Source organism: Chanodichthys erythropterus, chromosome 17 (genome assembly GCF_024489055.1).
Source record: "Chanodichthys erythropterus isolate Z2021 chromosome 17, ASM2448905v1, whole genome shotgun sequence".
Lineage (NCBI taxonomy): Eukaryota > Metazoa > Chordata > Actinopteri > Cypriniformes > Xenocyprididae > Chanodichthys > Chanodichthys erythropterus.
The window spans coordinates 39,697,183-39,719,109 of record NC_090237.1 but is presented as its reverse complement, the minus strand read 5'-3'; the positions used below and the strand labels follow the sequence as shown (position 1 = coordinate 39,719,109).

At 35.9% G+C, this 21,927-nt stretch overlaps 1 protein-coding gene across 3 annotated transcripts in view; it reads left to right on the top strand.

The window, feature by feature from the left end:
• Window positions 1-12,581, top strand: part of septin4b (septin 4b) — a 71,137-nt gene extending 58,556 nt beyond the window's left edge. For all 3 annotated transcript variants that reach the window (XM_067366404.1, XM_067366402.1, XM_067366401.1), the window contains 9 exons: window positions 609-695; window positions 767-890; window positions 1,140-1,274; window positions 2,034-2,151; window positions 2,242-2,343; window positions 3,951-4,047; window positions 4,182-4,344; window positions 8,372-8,468; window positions 11,342-12,581. In XM_067366404.1, coding sequence (XP_067222505.1) covers window positions 609-695; window positions 767-890; window positions 1,140-1,274; window positions 2,034-2,151; window positions 2,242-2,343; window positions 3,951-4,047; window positions 4,182-4,344; window positions 8,372-8,468; window positions 11,342-11,410 — 992 coding nt within the window. In that variant the 3' untranslated portion in view covers window positions 11,411-12,581. The remainder of the gene's footprint in view (window positions 1-608; window positions 696-766; window positions 891-1,139; window positions 1,275-2,033; window positions 2,152-2,241; window positions 2,344-3,950; window positions 4,048-4,181; window positions 4,345-8,371; window positions 8,469-11,341) is intronic.
• Window positions 12,582-21,927: the final 9,346 nt, after the last annotated feature.

Sequence of the window (21,927 nt, the reverse complement as noted above, 5' to 3'; positions counted from 1 at the left end):
GCTGAAACTTCACAGACACATTCAGTGAACACCTTAGACTTATATTACATCTTGTGAAAAAGCATTCTAGGGCACCTTTAATGTGTACAGTAAGACTATGTAGTGTTATTTTACATTTGTTTTTTTTTCTTCTTTTTGCTTTTTTTTATAGGATTATTAATACCACTGTTAGTACATCTTCCTGAAAAACATGGTTAATTTAATTTAATTTTCGGTCTGTTGTATTTATTTATTTATTTATTTTTGTTTGTTTGTAATTAGTTTCTTTATTCTTATTGTATTGCTGACTGTTTACTTGTCTTCTGTAATTATTTTGAGGACTTTTTTTTTACATTAGTTAACCTAGTATTAGTTTTTGCTGATGTGTCGCTAATTGTGAAATTTCACTGATATTTAAAATGCCTCATATCGTGAAATAAGACTTTGATTGTATCACCCACTTATAATAATGTTAAATAATCGTGATTCCAATATTGATCAAAAACAATCGTGGTTATGATTTTTGCCATAATCGAGCACGATGATGCGAGACAAAATTGTAATTTTTGGGTGAACAGCTCCTTTAATATCAATGGTGTCACTGATGATGAAGTTTTTGTTCCTCACAGGAGAGTCAGGTTTAGGGAAGTCCACTCTGGTCAACAGTCTGTTCCTTACAGATCTCTACAAAGACCGAAAACTGCTCAATGCTGAAGGTGAGTTCATCTCTCGCGGTTGTTTGCTGTGAATGTTGCTGTTCATGTTCTGATGGCTGTGTTGTTGGTAGAGAGGATCACTCAGACAGTGGAGATCACCAAACACACAGTGGACATTGAGGAGAAGGGCGTCAAACTGAAGCTCACTATCGTGGACACACCAGGATTCGGGGATGCTGTCAATAACACTGAATGGTACATAAAGGCTTTAGGGTTTCTAATTCTACATACAGTCACATGATGCATGCTAATCTCATGAGATTCACATTACTTTTAAATAAAATGCTCTATAAGGCAGTACACCAATACTATCATGATGTATAAATACTTGATGCTGACAAAGTATTTCATTCATCTTTTGATTTTGTAGTGAAATATGACACAGGTATGTTCTTCAGAGGTCTGGTGAGGTTGATTATCAGTGCTGTATCTGTGTGTTTTCAGCTGGAAGTCAGTGGCAGACTACATAGACCAACAGTTTGAGCAGTACTTCAGAGATGAGAGCGGACTGAACCGCAAGAACATTCAGGATAACCGAGTGCACTGCTGTCTCTACTTCATTTCACCCTTCGGTCACGGGTATGTGCGTCATCAGCGTTATAAACACAGATCTGATCTGACCTATCTGACTTCTTATGGTGGTGTGGTGTAGTGGTTGAAGATCAAGGCTTGGAGCTGGTATTCAAACTCCATAAGGGCTGATCTGTCAGCTAAAGAGGGATCATCTCTATAGTATGATAGTATGTGTACTGTAAAGTCCAAGACTTAAGTAATCTGATAATGCATATTTCACTCACTTTAATGTGACATACATGCATCTTCATTTAGTCCAAATGCATTTTTTACATCACTTATTTTTGCTCCATGCGTTTGTATCCATATTCTTTTCTATTTGAAGAGCAACAAGATCAACTGTTTGATATTTGTCTGAAATACTAGTTCCAGAATCATGACGATTAGAGTCATACAGTATATAGGCGTTTTTTGTTTGTTTATTACTGGACGAAGAAAAAAAAAAAACAGTCCTACTTTAATGTCAGTCATGCGATGCGACACAGTAAGTGATCCATCTCAGTGAGAGATATGCCAGTTAAAATGTAACCAGCTCCCACAATGCATCTATGCCCTCTGCTGGTCATGTCTGATTGTGACAGGAAAGCAAACCAAGTCAACAAGTTCTTCTTGTTGTTATTGTCATTTCACCTACTACCACCACCATAAAAACACAGTTAGTCTAGCACCAATGACAGAAATCAAACAGCTAACAATAAATTGCTGGCAAACCTCTAGTTTGTGCCGTTGTGTGTGGTGATTACCGTCACTGTGTGTTTGCATCAGTTTAAGGCCTCTGGACGTGGAGTTTATGAAGGCTCTTCATGAGAAGGTCAACATTGTTCCTGTACTAGCTAAAGCTGACACACTCACACCAATGGAGGTCAAGAAAAAGAAAATCAAGGCAAGTGCTCGAGCTGTCAAAACCCATTGCGTGTTGTTTGTGTAAGTACCATGAGCTTATTTCAGTTTCAAACCCTTTGTGCTCAAGCAGATTCGAGAGGAGATCGAACAATACGGAATAAAGATCTACCAGTTTCCAGATTGTGATTCAGATGAGGATGAGGACTTCAAACAGCAAGACCAAGAGCTCAAGGTTCAGAGATTTTATTCACATATCGTGTCCTGAGCCAATGAAAGAAAGATTTGTGTTTTGTGAGATATTTGTAGTAGAGAAAAATGTGGTCCCACTTTATATTAGGTGTGTTTAACTACTGTGTACTTACATGCAATTGTGTTCAATTGCAAAGCACTTGTGCTGCTATTGAGGTGGATACAGGTAAGGTTAGGGACAGGTTTGGTGGTATGGTTTGGTTTAAGGGTAGGTTAAGAGGTAAGGGTAGCGTCAATCTGGGGCATTTCCTCTGATGAGACAAGGGAGGCAGTGCCTCCTCAAATAATTGGATGAGAAAATATTCCATTTTACAAAAATAAAACAACACAAATTTTGTAAAGTAACACTGTCCAACAGCGACACCCACTGGTAAAGTTACAGCGAAGGCTTGCCTCCCCTGAACCCATTGACTTATAACAGACCCCCTAAAGCATGCGGTGGGTTATTGAGAATGAATGGGGGAAAGTCACATGAGAGGAGGCAATGCCTCCATCATGCTATGATTGGATATGATCACATCAAAATCAAACTTGAAATGGCCTGAAACATGGTGACAGTGGGTTGTTTTGTTTGTTTGTTTTTTTTAGAGCAATCATCTTGGTGAAATTAAAGGTGTATCTTTGTGGCTGTGGCCAGTGTTAATCCACCTTGATGACTGATGACGAAAATAAGTTGGCTATATATAAAAAAAAAAAAAAACAGATGAACATCAGCTGAACAATAAGTGCATTGTATCAAATGCTTAATTTAAATGTTAATACATAGTAGTTAAAGACAATTAATAAACAGTGGGACTCGTTTTAATTACCAGAAATGTGATACCCAGATTTTGTGCACAACCCCTAATAAAAACTTGACAAGTGGGTCAAGGAGTTTGGCTGGTTAGCGTGGTCTTGTTAGTCTCTGCAGTTATAGACAGAAAAAAAAACATGATTCTCCACTGACAGTTATCCAAAATATTTTTTTTTCCTATTTACAATACAAAGGCTGCAAAGTGTTAGATATTGTATGTCTCTAAGATATAGATATGTAGTAAGATAACCACTGGTATTCTGGATTCTGTTACTCCATCACGGCCAACGCAGCCGTCAACTTCAGATTTTACAGCAGAAAACTTTAGCACAACTGAAACAGCAGCTGTTTTAGACATGCTTTGCTTTCACCCGCTCTTTCAACTTAAGCATTTTGACATAGCGATCCAGGGTACTATTAATATATTTGGTTTCACTCAGTTTTTGTTCCACTGAATAAGGCTTAGTACACCGTGCTTGCAATGCAGAAATAGTCACTGCCAGTAATACTGAGTCGCCCACTTGGAAACTCTGACTACTTCTCTGTCTGTCAAAGCGTAGCTTCATTTGCTTCTGTTTAGTGGCCAGTGTCTTGTAACTGCACTGGATCCCAGTTTGTTCCCAGTCTGAATTGAGGCTAAGTCTTCAACCAATTTACATTGGTTAAATACAATGAATAGGTAATAACATAGCTCTTATGTCTAAAAGGCTTCTTTTCAGGCCCATTTTGTACCATTTGTGGGTAGTGGCACCTCTATTTCTGTTGAGATTATTAGTTTGCTTGTTCTCCTCCTTTAGGACAGCATTCCCTTCGCTGTGATCGGCAGTAACACAGTAGTGGAAGCGAAAGGCAAGAGGGTTCGAGGACGTCTGTACCCTTGGGGAATTGTAGAAGGTATGGTCCTGATTCATAAACAAACACGCTTCAAAAAAGTTTCCCACTATGTCAGTAAAGGGGTTACAAAATTATTTTATGATCATTTAATAGACTGGATATGTACTGTGTGTTTGTGTGTGTTTGTTGGACAGTGGAGAACCCAGCACACTGTGACTTCGTGAAGTTGAGGAACATGTTGGTACGAACACACATGCAAGATCTGAAGGATGTGACCCGGGAAACCCACTACGAGAACTACAGAGCCCAATGCATCCAGAGTATGACCCGCATGGTGGTGAAAGAACGCAACCGCAAGTACGCAGTCACGACTCAGGCAGCAGAAGCTGTGTTTTCACTCTTCATCAGCTTTTCTTTTGAACAACAGTGGCCCCAAAAAGTATTTGGAAACTTAAGTCACATAAGATATTTGCATTTATACAGTGCCTTTCCAAGGCTCAAGGTAGTCTTACAAAAAGTGCATTTCAAGGAAAACAAAGAATCAGTACACAATACAACACACCAAGTGCAAATCATCAAAAATACATTGCAAATGATGTTTTTAACTGGTAATGAAAGTAGACCGAGGATGTTTAGAAGAGTAAGGGGTAGTGAGTCCCAAAGCGTAGGGGCAGAAACATAAAATGATCTTTCACCTGTAGTAGACAGTTGAGATCTAGGAATGGACAAAAGGCCAAGTTCAGACAATCTAAGAGACCGAGTGGGCAGATATGGGTGAAGCAAGTCAGACACTTAGGATGGGGCAAGACCATTTAAAGCCTTAAATGTTAGGAGTATCTTAGTGAAGATCACACAGATGGGAGTGATGCAAGCAGAGCGCTTGTTTGATTTGAGAACTGCGGAGGAGGATTTGACATGAACCCCATCGATCTCAAAGCACAGGTCCATTCTTTTGTCTGGTGTAGCAGAGCCAATCAGCAATATTCAAATTTAAGAAGATTCAGTGTGTGATATCCCCAATACATGCAGTAAGTACAATATATTACATTTTATAACATTGTACATACAGAATAACATAGAAAATGAGTATAAGTCAAAACTTATATGGATATGTATGATCTCACCAAGAGGATGCATGTAGATGATAAAGAGTAATGGACCAAAAACTGAACCCTGAGGAACACCATGTGTCAGAGGAGCTTCATAATAAGATCAGTTATAGCAGGAGCAGTTAAGATGAAAGCAGAGAGAGAATATTTTGAGTGAGCTGCCAATCTTTGGCAATAATATCAGTGATTGACTTAAGTTTGTCTGAGTAAAACTGACGGAAGCGAGCTCACCAGAGCCAGAGATGGCATGTTGTGGAGGGTTAGGGAGCTTGTTTAGCTCTGCATGTAGACTTCTTAATGGTGGAAGAGAGATATGAGTACAGTGTGGCAGTGAAAGCTATACAGAAAAAACATCTGTTTATACCAGAGAATGCACAACAAGTCCAGTTTTCATGTTCAGTCTTTCCAGGCAATGACTTTTAACGTTCATAGCTTAGAGTTCAGAAGTTGCATCATAAAGAGTGGAAAGAGGAAAAGACGATGAGTTTACAAAAATGATTTTATGGTAGGAGGGCATTTTTTTCATATTGAAAAACTCAAGCTAAAGTTTAAAAGTATGTGTTAAGAGAAAGCAAAGACAGAACCAGTAACACAGAATTATACTAGAGATAAGATCCAGTATATGACCCATGCAATGAGTTGCAAAATGAACATGTTGAATAAGTTTGAAACATTCCAACACAGACATAAATTCATTATATTGTGCAGTATTTTTATGTATTAAAATCCTCAAGTACAATAACAGATACAAATCTAGCACAGACAAGAGTAAAGGCCTCGATATACTCACAGCAAAGTTATTTTTTCATTCTTCATTTGGGGTTAAAAATAAATTGGAAATACCTTTGCAGCAGTATACTGTTAGCGAACATCCTGACACCACCCACACTGCTGAGAGTGACGTTTAGATGATATGTAAATATGTGCTGGGCACTTTACGTTCAGTAACAAAATAAACGCACAACAAAAATGACAGCAGTTAAGAAAGCATCTGATCATAGTGATGTGGATATGTTTGTGCCAGCTCTGCAATTTGGCACTCCAGTCAAGTAAAGTCACGTTTATTTATATTGCACTTTATACAATAGATTGCTTTAACCCTTAAATGCATCAATGTTTCGCCAATCATTTTTACATATTCGGGTCTTTAGCGACCCGGGTGGATCTCTACCTGTCGCCATAATATATTGGAGTAACATTTACAGAAGAATGAAATAAAGCATATTTTGTTACCTTTTGGAGCTTGGAAGGGTTCAGTTTGAGCAGATGTTTTTCACCATCATCACTGTCCTCGTCAAACCTCATTTCCCAGTACATTCAGCATCTGGTTAATATTCGTGATCTCAAACATATTCTCAAAACTATCATTTTCAATACCTTCAAAATCAATATTTTGTTCACTGACAGCTTCTGAAGTGACAGTGACAGTATTTGATTGTGTTCAGTACTTGCTCAGCAGTAAATCACTGAACCATTTCAAGTTTTGCTGATGATCTTCCTATTCTTTGTTTTCTGCCTGCAGTAACTATGAGTGAAATGTCTCTGCATTATTGTGTATCACACACTCATAAATGTGAATTGCACTTATTCAGATTATTGTTGTGCAGAAAAATATACTTGCACTGTTACACACCTTGCGTCGTTAGCGACCCTATACAATTTTTTTTTTTTTTTTGATGAATGGGAAAATAGGCAGTCTCTTATAATTTTATGATTTTTTATTTATATTGTTTATAATGAATTAATTGAGGCTGAGAAGGTTTTCTAACTTTAAAAACTGAATAAGGAAGAGGGTAGTGACTGACATCCTAAAGACCAGAGGTATGCATTTAAGGGTTAAACCAAACAAGCTTTACAGTATTAAACATGAGAAAACAGTGTCAGTGATTCTTTCAATTAGAATTACACTTCAATTTGCTCTATAAAGAAGCTCTCCAGTGTTTATGTTTTCACTCACAGACATCTGACCTCAACAGAGGAAATGAAGGAGCAGGACAGAGCCCTAGAGCACACCTACCTATTACGTAATCGCCACGGGCCAATGGGGGTTCAAAGGTGTTTACCAGCCAAAGTGAACTTTCCCGAAAAAGTTCACTTTGGCTGTTTTGAACTCCCAAAACAAACTCCAAGCGAACTTCATTTTGGCTTGATTTTGTCCGAAATGACGTCATACCATTTCATTCTTCTATTCTGCTTGAAGTATATCAGGGCCTTAAGTAGCTCACTAATCTCAGAGAAATTATCAATATGGGATTTTGGAGGCTGATAGATTAAGATCACAGCTAGTGATGTTTGACCAACCATTTTCAAAGCTAGGTATTCAATGGAGGAAACATCATGTACCTCAGTCTCAGTGATATGACTTTTCTTTTGAGATTTATGGGGAGCATGGGTGAAAAGCCCAAAGTGTCTTCCACGAATGGTGTATGGATCGTGGGCGGCATAAAATACCAAGATGTTTACACCATTCGTAGATGATTGGATTCAAATGAAAAAATCCTGAGCAGTTGAGTACTGAAGAGCTATGTGGAAGGAACCGTTTGATTGAAGTCAGACAAAAACAATCCAAAAAGACAAAGGAGCAAAATGTGAAAGCAGTTACACGAGTACATGACCAATGATTGTTCAGGACCCAAACAAACAACTTAATCAATATATCTGCATTAGCCAGAACAGTATTGAATTCACATCTACAGTCCACAGAAAGGAAGGCTACCCAACCACACCAAGGAAAAATGATGCCAGTACAAATGATAAAGAGAGTGGAGGCTCACTGTATCAGATGTTGGAGGGTTCACAGCAGATCAGTGCTATGGGATCACAAAAAAAGCCAGGCCAGATATCGGGAGTTTTGAAGGGTTTTGAACAGTCCTGGTCTGTCGACTCCCAGTAAAACAGTTCCAACAACAACAACAACAAAAGCATACAGGACTGGCGTGAAGCGGTAGCACTTCACATTGGAAGTCACACCATTAGGATTAAACTAAATGATGTTGCTTCCCGTCCCACAACTAAATATTAAGTCATTAACCCACATTAAGAATTTAAAATATATCCTTACACAATGAATTGAATATCAACAGATTTCTTTTCATACTATGTTCATTTTATATTAGATAATAGTTGAACATGGGATGTTTGCTGGGTTGCATATGAAGCACCAAACTGTACCGTGTTTTTGTACGATGCTTTTTGGGGTTACAGTAAACGATGGCATTTGTTTTGCTGGTGAAACTGACCGTACGTGCATGCATGTGCTGTTTTGCTCCGAGCAGCAAACTGACCAGGGAGAGCGGCACCGACTTCCCCATTCCCATGGTGCCCAGCGCAACTGACGAGACGGAGAAGCTCATCCGAGAGAAAGACGAGGAGGTACGGCATTCTCCCTGCCAAGATCAACATGAGCAAACGCCACAACATGAGCCACATTTGGAGCCGGAGCCGTGTGTGGATCCTCAATCAGAGCCCGAACCCAGCGCTGACCCCAGAGGGTCCTGACGGCTTCTGATAGGGTTTCATAATACATATTTAACCTCGTGAACCAACCCTCTAGAGCGGTGGTTATATGTGCCACTGGCGCCCCCTGTAGGTGAATCCGGAGTGCTGTCAGGCAGTTAGACTAGAGCACATGCTGTGTGAGGCTCAGGATCAGTTGTGTGTGTAATGCCTCTAAAAAGCCTGCACATCTCTGGCATGATGCACTTTAATCCTGCATCGCATAATGGGTGAACCTTACTAAGACATGTTCAGCGTATGTAGTATATTGAACCCCAAAAATGATTATGATTATTAATATTATTACTTGTTGTTAGGATTTTTTTAAATTGGCAAATAAGCACATTTTCCCTTAATTCAAACTACCACAATGCAAAAAAAAAAAAAAAAAAAATCTTCTTATTACTGTAATATAGTACTGCAGTAAATCATACAGTCTAAATTAAGTTCAATACAACATATACTACAATTATATATTGAGCTATAATAGTAGTAATAAAAGTAAAATGTGCATAATTACATGCAACTAACCCTAAACCAAACCCTATTCCTAACCTAACCCTATAGTTGTTAATTAAATGTATAATTACACTGTAATAAGGACACCTTAAAATAAAGTGTTTAATACAATTAGTACATTGTATCTAACAATTTTTTTCATCAAACAAGACACTTAAAATAAAGTGGGACCATACTATAAAACTGTTATATAATATATTACAGTAATGAGAATGATCATTGTAAATCCTCATAACGCTCAAAATAATTAATTGTTTTGAGTGAGACAAACTTAAATTAAACAAATTTGTTCGTTAAATTAACTTTTATGAGTATTTAGCACTTTCTTTGTCTTTTGAGTTCACAGAACTGATATGTTTTAAGTAAACTAAACTTTTTAATTGTTTTGAGTTTTATGAACTCATTTCTTTTAATTTAAACAAACTTAAGTTTAAATGAACCTGAACTGGAATTTCTATTTCCAAGCATGCTTTGCCCATGACACTTCAAAGGGAAAGTAAGTGCTAAAATGCTAATGTTTTTTTGTGAAAAAAATAATGTTAAGTGTGAGATTTAGTAGCAGTTTAATGTTTTGTCGTGCTAATTTACAAGAGTTTCTGTTAATGTGAGTTTTTGTAGAGTTACCATCATGGTGGTTTGAGAGCAATTATGTTAAATGATTTATATTGCTGCACTCATATATACAATGCTTTTTGTGGTTACAGTAAACGTATAAATATATATATATATATATATATATATATATATATATATATATATATATATATATATATATATATATATATATATATATATGAAGAGTTAACTCTGTTTTTTAAATTTTTCAAAAATCTTGTTTTTTGGTTGTGCATTCCAATTAATATCAATTCAACTGGAGTTGGTTTGTTTTGATTTAAACCTTCATAACTTAAAAAATACAGCTAAGTAGCACCATAAAACAAAATAATAACATGATAACATAATAATAAACATGTTTTGACAAATGTTAAAAACGGAGTTATCTCATTTTGCAACGAAACTCTTCATATACTGTATATATATATATATATATATATATATATATATATATATATATACAGCTATGGAAAAAATTAAGAGACCACTTAACATTGATTTCTGAACTTGGAGTGGTTTCTTAATTTTTTCCATAGCTGTATATATATATTTACTTATTCATTTTTATTTATTTATTTATTTAGGGGGAAATGTGCAACTGGCATTTTAGTAAATATAGACTTCATTTTCTTTTTGGGGGGAAATATGACCTGAACATGTTTCCTGCAGTTTTCTAAAAATCGTAATACCCAACAGTGATGTAAAGCTTTTACAGTATTTTCCTGTAGAACATTTTTCCAAATATAGGCTAAAATATATTTTGGACTTATTTCAGTCATGGTATTTTTGTATATATTTTGGAAGATTAGTAGATTCATGTTGTCTTTCTGAAGCAGTTACTGCATTATATAAGTTGGAATGGAATGAAGAAAATATATACGAAGGCTTTGCTTTTAAGTTGCTATCTGTTATGGATTTATTGCACTGGAATCAGTCTGTGATTAAAGTCTTGTTAACACTGGTGATATGATTTGACATGGCACATCTGTATTCATACACACCTTTCACAATCATTGTTGACATCTGAGTGTTGCTTAAAGGTTTATATCACGGCATTATTATCATTTACGATTCTTCATGAACTGCACAGGTTTGTTGACTCCATTCCAGTTCCCAGTCATTCTTTCTGAACTTTAACAGCGGCTCAGGCTTCACATAAATGCAGTATGCAAGGAAGTCGCTCCACACAAAACAAAGCATGAAACCCTGATAAATGTCTCCACAGTCACGACACAAAGTGCAGTAGTTTTTGTTCATTTTCACTAATTACTAATCAGAAAATGACAACTGCTGGAAATGTTGACATTCTAACACAAATTAAATTATTTAGCATATTATTTACATGAAGCCGTGGCATGTACAGGAAGTAGTATCAATTTTAGCTTAAATGTCGTAACAACGGTATCGATCTCCTGCAAACTCTGTCAATATCACGGATGTCACGTACTCAAGGCATGCGCGTTATTGATTATCAGCTCACGTGACTTTTGCCTGGCTAATATGATTGGTTAGTTTGGAGATCGACATCATGTGACTCATTGATTGGCCAGTATTGATTGATGAGTTTTGCTGGTATAGTGTGATTGATTGATTGTTTGTTGTTTTCTTCTATGCAGTTGAGACGAATGCAGGAAATGCTGCAGAAGATCCAGGAGCAGATGCACACGCAGAAAGAGGCGTATTAACGGCGCCGTCCTCTCCACCGGCACCTTCACATTACCGCGGTATCACTGAACACGCTAGACCCGGCTGAGTGTGCCGTCCATGTCAGAACAGAGCAGTCTTTCACTACAAACATCTCACTAATACATGTCTGGGTCACATTTCAGAGTAATAATAATAACAACAAATAATAATAATTTCTTTGATTTTTGAGGTGAAATTTCACCCAGACATGTTGATATGAATAAAGGTTCATTATTGGCATTGATGGTTCCATCTATGACAAAAACCTTTATTCTGCACTAGGTTATTGTTGTTTCCATTCTGACTGACGTTATTCGGTATAACTGTTCTTGTTTGAAGATAAAGGCGCTCATGTGAAGGCGTCTGGTTTAGGGGCGGTGAAGACAACAGCCCTTTAACCACTTTGCTTGTTGTCCAATATGTGTTTCTACCCCAAGATTGTTTTATAATTGCTCGATATCGTAGGATAGACACGATGGAATTATTTAATTTTTTGTTTTCTACAATGTGTAACTTTATTTTGTACAATGTTCATTAATTGCATCGGTTGTTATGTATGTCTTTGGTTTTGTTTGCATTTCTATACAAAACTGCAAAATGGCTTCTTTTAGAAAGTTTCTAAATGAAAAAAAAAATTGTTTTATTTTCTTATTGGAGAAATAAAGTACTGTAGAGAGATATTTTTGTTAACACGGCTAACACATATTGTTTCTCCTCTGGATAAGATGTTCCTGGCCTTGAACTCATTCCACAAGTGCATGTTTAAAGAAGAAACGCCTGAATCTGTGCTCTTGGTGCGATCATGTGATGTCAGAAACACAGTTTAGTGATACTCAGTTTCTGAGCAGTAAAAACACTGATGTCTTTGTCACAAGTTGAAGATCTTTGGCGGCTGGTGGTCATGTGATCCGCTCAGAAGAGATCTCAAAACAGACATTCTGACAAAACATGAATGAACCAATATGCTTCTGCTGTTTCAGTTGTGGTAAGGGTGCTCATTGTAATATCTGTGTTATAGACATGGTGTTACAGTCCATAGAAATAAATTATGTTTCTCCTGCATCATATATATATTTTCTTGGGTAATGTTGGTGAAACAAAGAACACTAAGAAAAGAGAAAGAAAAAAAACCCTTGAAATAGCGTGTTGGGTCAGAGGTGAATAAACCCATTTACTATGGCTTATGTTCTGTTGTTGCCAGTTATTTCTGATATTTCTATATTATACTGTCACTGTTATATTGATTGTCGGCTAAAGTCATAAGGATAATATTTATATTCCTTTCAATGGCCTTTTGAAACTGCATTAAAGATGTAGGCCTAACAGTAATATTCTACATACCGTTTTGCTTTAGGGACAAAACACCCTTAAAAAAAAAAAAAAAAGATTCATAAAGGTAAAATAACTTGAGATAAATAGTCTAGTAACACATTTAGATAGTGATATGTGGCCAAACATACACTGCCCTCCAAAAGTTTGGAAACACCCCTGGCAAAGTGTGGTTTTGGACGATATCAGCATAAATCCTTATCATTTTTCGGTGCAAATACATTACAGTAACTTGACATTATCATTGAAGACCAGCAATAACAATTTTCATTTTGATTACATAATAATGGCAATATATACATGTCAAAGTCAGACATGCTGTGATGCTGGTTACTGGATTAAACTTGGCCCAGGTTTGTAAAAGATGTCTGGGTCAGCACACCTATATAGCTTCAACAATTGATTGCCAATTAAGTTTAGAATACAATGAACCAATCAGAACCAGTTTAGGTCAGATAGCTGCTAATGCTGGATATTTTGATGAATCGAAAATTTAAGTTTTTTCTATGTATAAACTGTTTATGTAATAAAATATGTTTTCATAGTTTGTGTTGTCCCTTTATCAGTGCAAAATTATTGCAAATTAAAAAGGATTCATGCCAATATTGTCCAAAACCCCACTTTTCTAGGGCGTTTCCAAACTTTTGGAGGGCAGTGTACATTACTTCAAATTTATGTGTATTCATACAGTGTTTGAAGTTAACTTTTTCATTCACCAGCAAATTAGGCTACTACATTTTTACATTACCTGCCATTCAGAAAATCAACACAAATATCATATATAATCTGATTCTGAATCACTGAATGCCTCTTAGCTTTACAACAGTCAACCACTGAGAATATCATAAGAATAAAAACTTCTCTTATAAAACAGCAATCAATTTGTTGTAATTTCTAAATATAGCTCACTATAAAAATAATGTTTAATGGTAAAAACATTGAGTATTAGCGGACAGACTGCCAAAGTGATCAGCTGTTTCCTAACAAAAGTCAGCGAATGTCAGCCGTGCCTCCATTGACATCCATTCAAAAAAGCCAACCCGTTCTTACTTCAAGACGTCCAATAATAATAATAATAATAATAAAAATAATAATGACAATCATGCCCCAAAATATCATGCCATCATGATGACAAAATTATATCAGCATATAATTTCATGATGATAAAATTCCCTACTGACGGCAAATATTTCGGCTTGTCGCAATACAGACGCTAAAGTGCGCTTTTGTTATCTTGGTAATGGCGCGTATATGTTTTAGGCGTGTTGCGTTTATCGTACCCCGAGTTAGTACACTGTAAAAAAAAAAAATCCCAGTAAAATTTACAGTAAAAAACCTGCAGCTGTGGTTGCCAGAACTTTACCGTAAAAAATACAGTAGCAACGTAAAAAAAAAATCTGTTAAATTAACGGTAAAATAACGTATTTCATTAACTGATATAATGTTAATTTACCAACCTAATGAAGTAAAATATCTGTTTTGTACCTTTATAATACACTGACAGTCACCAAACACAGTGATGATAAGAGTCACATGATGAATCAAAGTTCATCACAAGCAGATTTTCCACAAGTTGAGGAAGACAATACTAACATATAGAAGTTGCACACAGTGTCATTCACACACACACTAAAGACCATCATGGTAACATGCATGACATTTTAAAAATGCAATAAACATTAATTTAACAACATTAGATGTAACATAAAACCCTAATGTACATAACTGATTAGAAAAAAAATTGAAAAACTAAGAAGAAACAGAGTTATTTCAACGAAAATATATCAAATGTGAAGTGTCACACAGGGAATTGTGGGAATGTCAATTTACCGTTTTTCACTGTAAATTTTACAATGAATTGTTATTTTTCACTTCCAAAAACTGTGAATTTAATGGTATTTTACCGTAAAATTACATTAAATGTACCGTTAGATCTATTACAGTTATTCACCGTATATAGTACAGAAACTTTCTGTAAACCAATTGACAGTTTTTCACAGCAGCATTTTTACAGTCGCCACATCTGGGACATGGAATCACATGAGTCCATGTGTTGGTTTGCTTCTGTGGTTTATTTTCCACAAACCACTTCACTGCTTTGGACAGCCGCCTTGAACTTAAAGGGTTAGTTCACCCAAAAATGAAAATCATGTCATTAATGACTCACCCTCATGTCGATCCGAACCTGTAAGACCTCCGTTCATCTTCAGAACACAGTTTAAGATATTTTAGATTTAGTCCGAGAGCTTTCTGTCCCTCCATTGAAAATGTATGTACGGTATACTGTCCATGTCCAGAAAGGTAATAAAAACATCATCAAAGTAGTCCATGTGACATCAGTGGGTTAGTTAGAAGTTTTTGAAGCATCTTAAATACATTTTGGTCCAAAAATAACAAAAACTACGACTTTATTCAGCATTATATTCTCTTCTCTGTTAATCCGGGTTCACGACTCCGCAGTGACGCTGCTGACGTAAGACGCTGCTGACGTGTTATCCGGTGCGCCCGAGCTTCGTTTACAGTCTGAGGGAGACGCACGCTGTATTCAAGCTATTCTACATTGTTTGTATTTTGGTATTGCTATATTTTTTAAAATGGTGCATAAGTGTGCATGTCGCGGATGTCCTTATCGCCAAAAACAACCACGGCGACGTAAAAGTGCATTACCAACGCCGACAGATGAAAGGATTCAATGGAATCAATTCAATGGAATCAGTTCAATGGAATCAGTTCAATGGAATTGATTCTGGAAGAGAATATAAAGCTGAATAAAGTCATAGTTTTTGTTATTTTTGGACCAAAATGTATTTTCGATGCTTCAAAAAACTCTAACTAACACACTGATGTCACATGGACTACTTTGATGATGTTTTTATTACCTTTCTGGACATGGACAGTCTGCCGTACACACATTTTCAATGGAGGGACAGAAAGCTCTCGGACTAAATCTAAAATATCTTAAACTGTGTTCTGAAGATGAATGAAGGTCTTACAGGTTTGGAACGACATGAGGGTGAGTCATTAATGACATTATTTTCATTTTTGGGTGAACTAACCCTTTAAGTTCAAGGCGGCTGTCCAAAGCAGTGAAGTGGTTTGTGGAAAATAAACCACAGAAGCAAACCAACACATGGACTCATGTTATAAAACAAGATAGGTTTTGTTGTTGAGCAGAAATATGGCGCGGTTTTCTGTCTGTTTAGGTTTAAAACTGCAGGGTTGCCTTGTCTCAGAAAAATGTCCAGCCCAAACAGAGTGAAAACCCACCGAAAAGGAATGAACATTTTTCCCATAAAGAGCCTTAAAGTTTTAATTTTATTTACGCTGTTTTAAATTTTATTTGGATGAATTTAGCTGAAAGCTAGTTCATATTTCATTATTTAATAGCTATACCCCTTAAGTTACTAAATCTTTACAGAAATGTAATACAATTAATGCATTTCTTAAATATATACTTATTTTTGAAATTTCATATATTTATTTTAAAATATATTAAATATTTTTAATTAATTTTTACAATACATATATATCTATGTTTAGTAAACATGTTAAAGGTGCAGTGTGTAAATTTTAGTGGCATCTAGCGGTGAGGTTGCGTCGTTGCATCGTCGTCTGAGACAGCAGAGAGTAGCCAGTCAAGCAAACGCGCTCTGTAGAGTGTTTGTCCGTTTAGGGATACTGTAGAAACATGCTGGTGCAAAATGCCCATTTAACATGTAAGGGGACCCACGGTGTATGTAGATAGAAATGGCTCATTCTGAGGTAATAAAAACATAATGGATCATTATGTAAGGTTTTTATACACCACTGAAAACATAGTTATGGATATTATATTGCATTTCTGTCAATAGATCCTCCAAAAATTTACACATTGCACCTTTAAATAGATGACAATATATTTTTTATTTTCATTTAACAATATATATTTAATATATTTTAAAATATAGCCTATATAAATTATTTAAATAACAAGTATATTTAATAAATATATTAATTAAAGGTGCAATATGTAAAATTTCTGTCCGCTAGAGGTCTATTCAAAACAAAGGCGTAGCTTGATGACGTTAAGTTTGAGAGCGGAAGTGATGGAGTGTGGAGTTCACCTCAACGGACGGTGCAAACAATTGGGATTGGACTCAGGAAGAAATCATGTCAATGGACATGGTTTTATCATATTAGATACATTTGAGAGTGTTGAAGATGATGTTATAACGTTACTCTGTGTGTTCACTGCTGTGAGACACTGTTACACACTGCAGTAAGATAGATCCATTTTACAATATCATATTAAATACTGGATGGCTTGTGTTGCATGCAATTAATTTTAAAACGTATTGTATGATGGAGAAAATGCTGTATTACTGTTAGTAAAAATAAAGCTGCATCTGATTATGCTATGTTAGCTACTTCACAAAACAGTGTTTTTCTCTGAGGCATGGTAAAGCATCGCAAAACATCAAGAAAATTAGATTTAAACAATAAGACTAAACGTGTTGAGATTTATAAGCAGTCTTTTGTAAGCAGATCATTTTTGTCCTGTAACACCAAGGTAGAAAGAAAAGTTAAAAAATTATCCTAAAATGTTGGGAAGTTGTTACACCCTGTGTGAGCAAAGTTTTAGTTTAATAAAATTAACATTAATTAGCATTGCACATCAGTGTGTTGTTGAGGGTTTGACACCAATGATTCCCGTTCAAAATTAAAGTGTGGAATGTTCCTTAATATTTGTTTTGTTACAGTTGTGGGTGTGATGTTTTAGTTTTATGTTTTTATTATTGGGTCAAACAGTTCAGAATACAGTTCACTTAAAATCACATAAAAAAAAATAAATAAAATTAGGTAAAAGCAGTAAACCTTTAACATTAATATTTCTCACACATTGCAAAAAAGTAAACATAAAACTTATTTTAAAAATATTTAACAACTACTTTTTAAACATTTGTTGTTAAAATGTTAATATTAGAAACAGTAGGTTAAATATGTCAGAAAAAAAAGTCATGTAAATGTAATTACCCTCAGAGAGTAGCTGAGGGACTTCTAATTATTTTGGGTCTCTGCAGCTGCCTTTAACCATAAAATATGTCATTTTCATTATAGAAATATCACACACATTTTGCTAAATTATGACATACCAAGTCAAGATTATGAATAGAAAGTCTGAAAAAAAAAAAAAAAAAAAAAGAAATTGAGACATAAAAAGTCAGTTATTACATATAAAGTCATAATGAAATTGACATTCATCATCATAACTTACAATTAAAATTGACTAAGTCATAATTGACATAAGTTGAAACATTAAGTTGACATTCAAATTCATAATTAACATACTGTCAAAATTATGATATATATATATATATATCAGATATGTCAGAAATGGCAGCCACATCAGCAGCAGAAAGACTGTGCAGATCTGTTGACCCAGAAAGAAGGGCACAATATGAGATTATTATACAAAATTAGTAACACTTTACAATAAGGTTTCATTAGTTAACTACATTAGTTAACATGAACTAATGATGAACTGCACTTCTACAGCATTTATTAATCTTTGTTCATGTTAACTTCACATTTACTAATACATTATTAAAATCTTGTTAACATTAGTTAATGCACTGTGATCTAACATGAACAAACAATGAACATGTATTTTCATTATAATAAATAATAAATATTAGTAAAAACAGTAACAAATATATTGCTCATGGTTAGTTCATGTTAGTTAATACATTAATTAATGTTTAACTAATGAACCTTACTGTAAAGTGTTAGCCCAAAATGGAGGCATTTCTTGCTGATCACCACCTGAAATGTGTCTCAAGTGGGAATATGATATGATTTAAGTTTAAGGCCCAAACACTTTTTGGCATCACTCCTCTGACTGTGATCTTGTATCTCTCTTGTGTGGCACAGGTGGCAGTAAAGAGCTGCAGCAGTCGCGCCGTTGGCTTGAACTCAAAATAGACTGAATAAATTCACTCCGTCACTTACAATTAGAATCAAGAAAACTAGATTAGCACTTCTAAAAAAGTGACACGATAGCTGCGGCAAGTCTCACCACACACACACACACACACACACACACACACACACACACACACACACACACACACAGGTTTGTTTTGCTGAGGACATCCATAGGCGTAATGGTTTATATACTGTACATTCTCTCTCCCGACACTACGCCCAAACCTAAACCTACCAACTACAGAAAACTCTGCATTTTTACATTTTTAATAAAACAATGTTTAGTATGTTTTTTAAAGCTATTTTAAATATGAGGACTCATGAAATGTCCTCATAAAACGTTTATGCCGTAATACCAGTGCAATACCCATGTCATTATACAAATTTGTGTCCTCATAAATCATGAAAACAAGCACGCACACATTGTATTTTTTTCGATATAAAATTCAGTGGCAGAACTTTGAGATTTGCTGGACGTGAGGCCAAATCTTGACAAACAGCAAACCTTCTTTATCAGTGCAGGTGGGTGTCTGTTTGTGAAAGCAAATTTAACCCCAATGATCCTTGAACACATGATCCAGCCAATCAATGCATCCATCTGGACACAGAAGAACAGCTCAAACCGTCTTTTTTGCTTTGATTTAAATTGTCCCAAACATGTGGATGCAACCAGGCAGCAAAATATGTTAATAATGGCTTGGATGCCAGCTGCAAGTTAACCAAACATTTAATGTTACGCTTTAACATCTTCACAGAGTACACAAAACCACCAAGAGCACACTCTGCCTTCAGTTTTCATAGTGGCTTTTCCCCTCAAGTCCTTCAGTTTTGCCATGAGGACAGGACTGCAGTCTTTCTGCTGATGGGGTGAATGAGGTAAAAGATCAGTGTTTTGTAACGACTGTAATTTGACCCTTTATCAGCAAACGACACTATTTCCCCCTATTTCTAGTGTGTTTAGTGACTATTGGAGTTTCATTCGAATGCAACTATAAAAGAATCATTTCAGATGAGAACATGATGCAGTTCAAGACTCTTTTGTTTTGCTGGAAATGTTTTGTAGATGAGTTCTTTATAAAATAATATATTTTGATAGTGTTGTTGATATGTTAAATTGTGTTAAATAGTCATAGTAAAGAACGGGTTGCTGTGTGAACAGTTTAACCCACATGATGTATGTAGATATAAGTTGAATCCTCCAGTCACACAACATATCATGGCTGACTGTTTTGGATTGAATTTAGCTTTTATTTTAGTTGTTACGTATAGAAAAATGACAGCATCCCCCCAAAATAATTCATTAAAATAAATATTCAGCACAGCTTAATGAACCTTCAGATGTGCAGGATAGGAGGGCTTTGGACTTATGAACTTGTGTCAGGTAATCATTTGTCATCTAAATGAAATATTTCTGTGCATCTATCAGTCCATTTTCCAAACCACTTGTCCTGAAGGCAGGGAAACACCCTGTACTAACTTTATAGAGGTCAGCATACTCAATTACAGACATACATAGAAATGAAGGGAATAAAATGAAATATAACACCAATTAAAGCTGCATGCAGCGATGAAAGGGCCCTCGCACCCGGGCTCACGCCACCCAGTGGCCTTAGGAAAACAGTGAACAGTTGGCGATATGCGTGTAAGCGAGTAAATACAAGGGAAATATGGCAAAGTCATTTCAACGTGCCACACTTCCTGCTGCCAACAGGTGGCGCTTTGACTGATATTGCCATGTAGATGTCTTCAGGCCAGGACTCTTATCACATTCTTATGTTCCTCTTTCATGGCGAAACATCAGACTTTGTCAGGCCGCCACAAACACGCCCTCCAACAAAAACTTGCAATTTAACATCGCTAAGGTCGTAAGATTAGACTGACCAAATATGGATGTTGGTCTGGTTAAATCTCTACGAGGAGTAAATCACAGTGTAAAACATGTCATTTCCTGTTGCCCACAGGTGGCGCTATGACCGCAACAGAATGTAGATGTGTTCAGGTCAGGACTCTAATAAAACATGTGAAGTTTGGGGCAGATCGAACATTGTATGCCCGAGTTACAACAACTTCCTGTTTCATGGCGAAACATCAGATTTGTCAGGCCTCCACGGACACGCCCTTCAGCGAAAACTCTAGATCTTCGCAATTTAACGTCGCCAAGGTCTTAAGATTAGACTGACAACATATGATGTTGATCTGATTAAAGCTCTAGGAGGAGTTTGTTAAAGTACAATGTGTGAAAATGGGAAAAACTGCAAAAATTTTGCAGAGAAAATTCAAAATATCTGACTTCCTGTTGGGTTTACAGATTTTGCACCCCAGGACTTTTTTGTAGGTTTTGGGCTGTTAGATGTGTCGACTGAATTTTCATAGCTGTACATGAAGTGTAGTTGAAATTAGTTGAAATTTTGTAGGTGGCGCTATCGAGCCATTTTGCCACACCTAATTCTGAAACCCATATCAGATGTAAATTTTCACCACTTCTGACTCGTGTGCAAAGTTTCGTGAGTTTTCGAGCACTTTAGGCCCTCAAAAATGTGATTCATTTCAGAGAAGAAGAAGAATTGACTGAGCAATTCCAATAGGGTCCTCACACCATCGGTGCTCGGGGCCTAATAATAATGAGAATATGTGATGCAATTAAAATATAGATATAGAGAAAATATACTTTTTCTTTCTCAGGGTAGTTACAGGGTGCATAAGGTGTAGGTATATTCCAAGAACAGGAAGCTTATCAAGTGTATTTGCGATGAATATATCCTAATTAGATTCCCGGGAAGGCTTTTGTAAAAGTCAGAGTTCCCCCACCACCTGCATTTTTCCTCTTGACAATAGATCTCAACACTTTTGATAAATAGCTATTTTTAATTTTGTAATTTCACCTGAATATCAACATTTCTGAGATTTAGTCAGTCGAAACAGTTTTGAGGTTAATTGATCTAATTTTGTGTCTCTGGAAAAGAGTGATCTATCACATTACATTATGTTGAATATCATTATGTTTGACTACTTTTTGTGTGTGTGTGTCTATTTTTTAATGAAGGACGTGTGGACACATTCATGTTGTTAGATTTGTTGAGTATAATTTTATTTTGAATTAAAATGATATAATTAGACCCTTGGGGTAAGATGGGCCACATAGAATTGGCACAGAATAGCACCAGAGTGATATGTTGTAACTGATATTATCTTAAATGTAATGTTTTGTAATTCATGAGGTTAT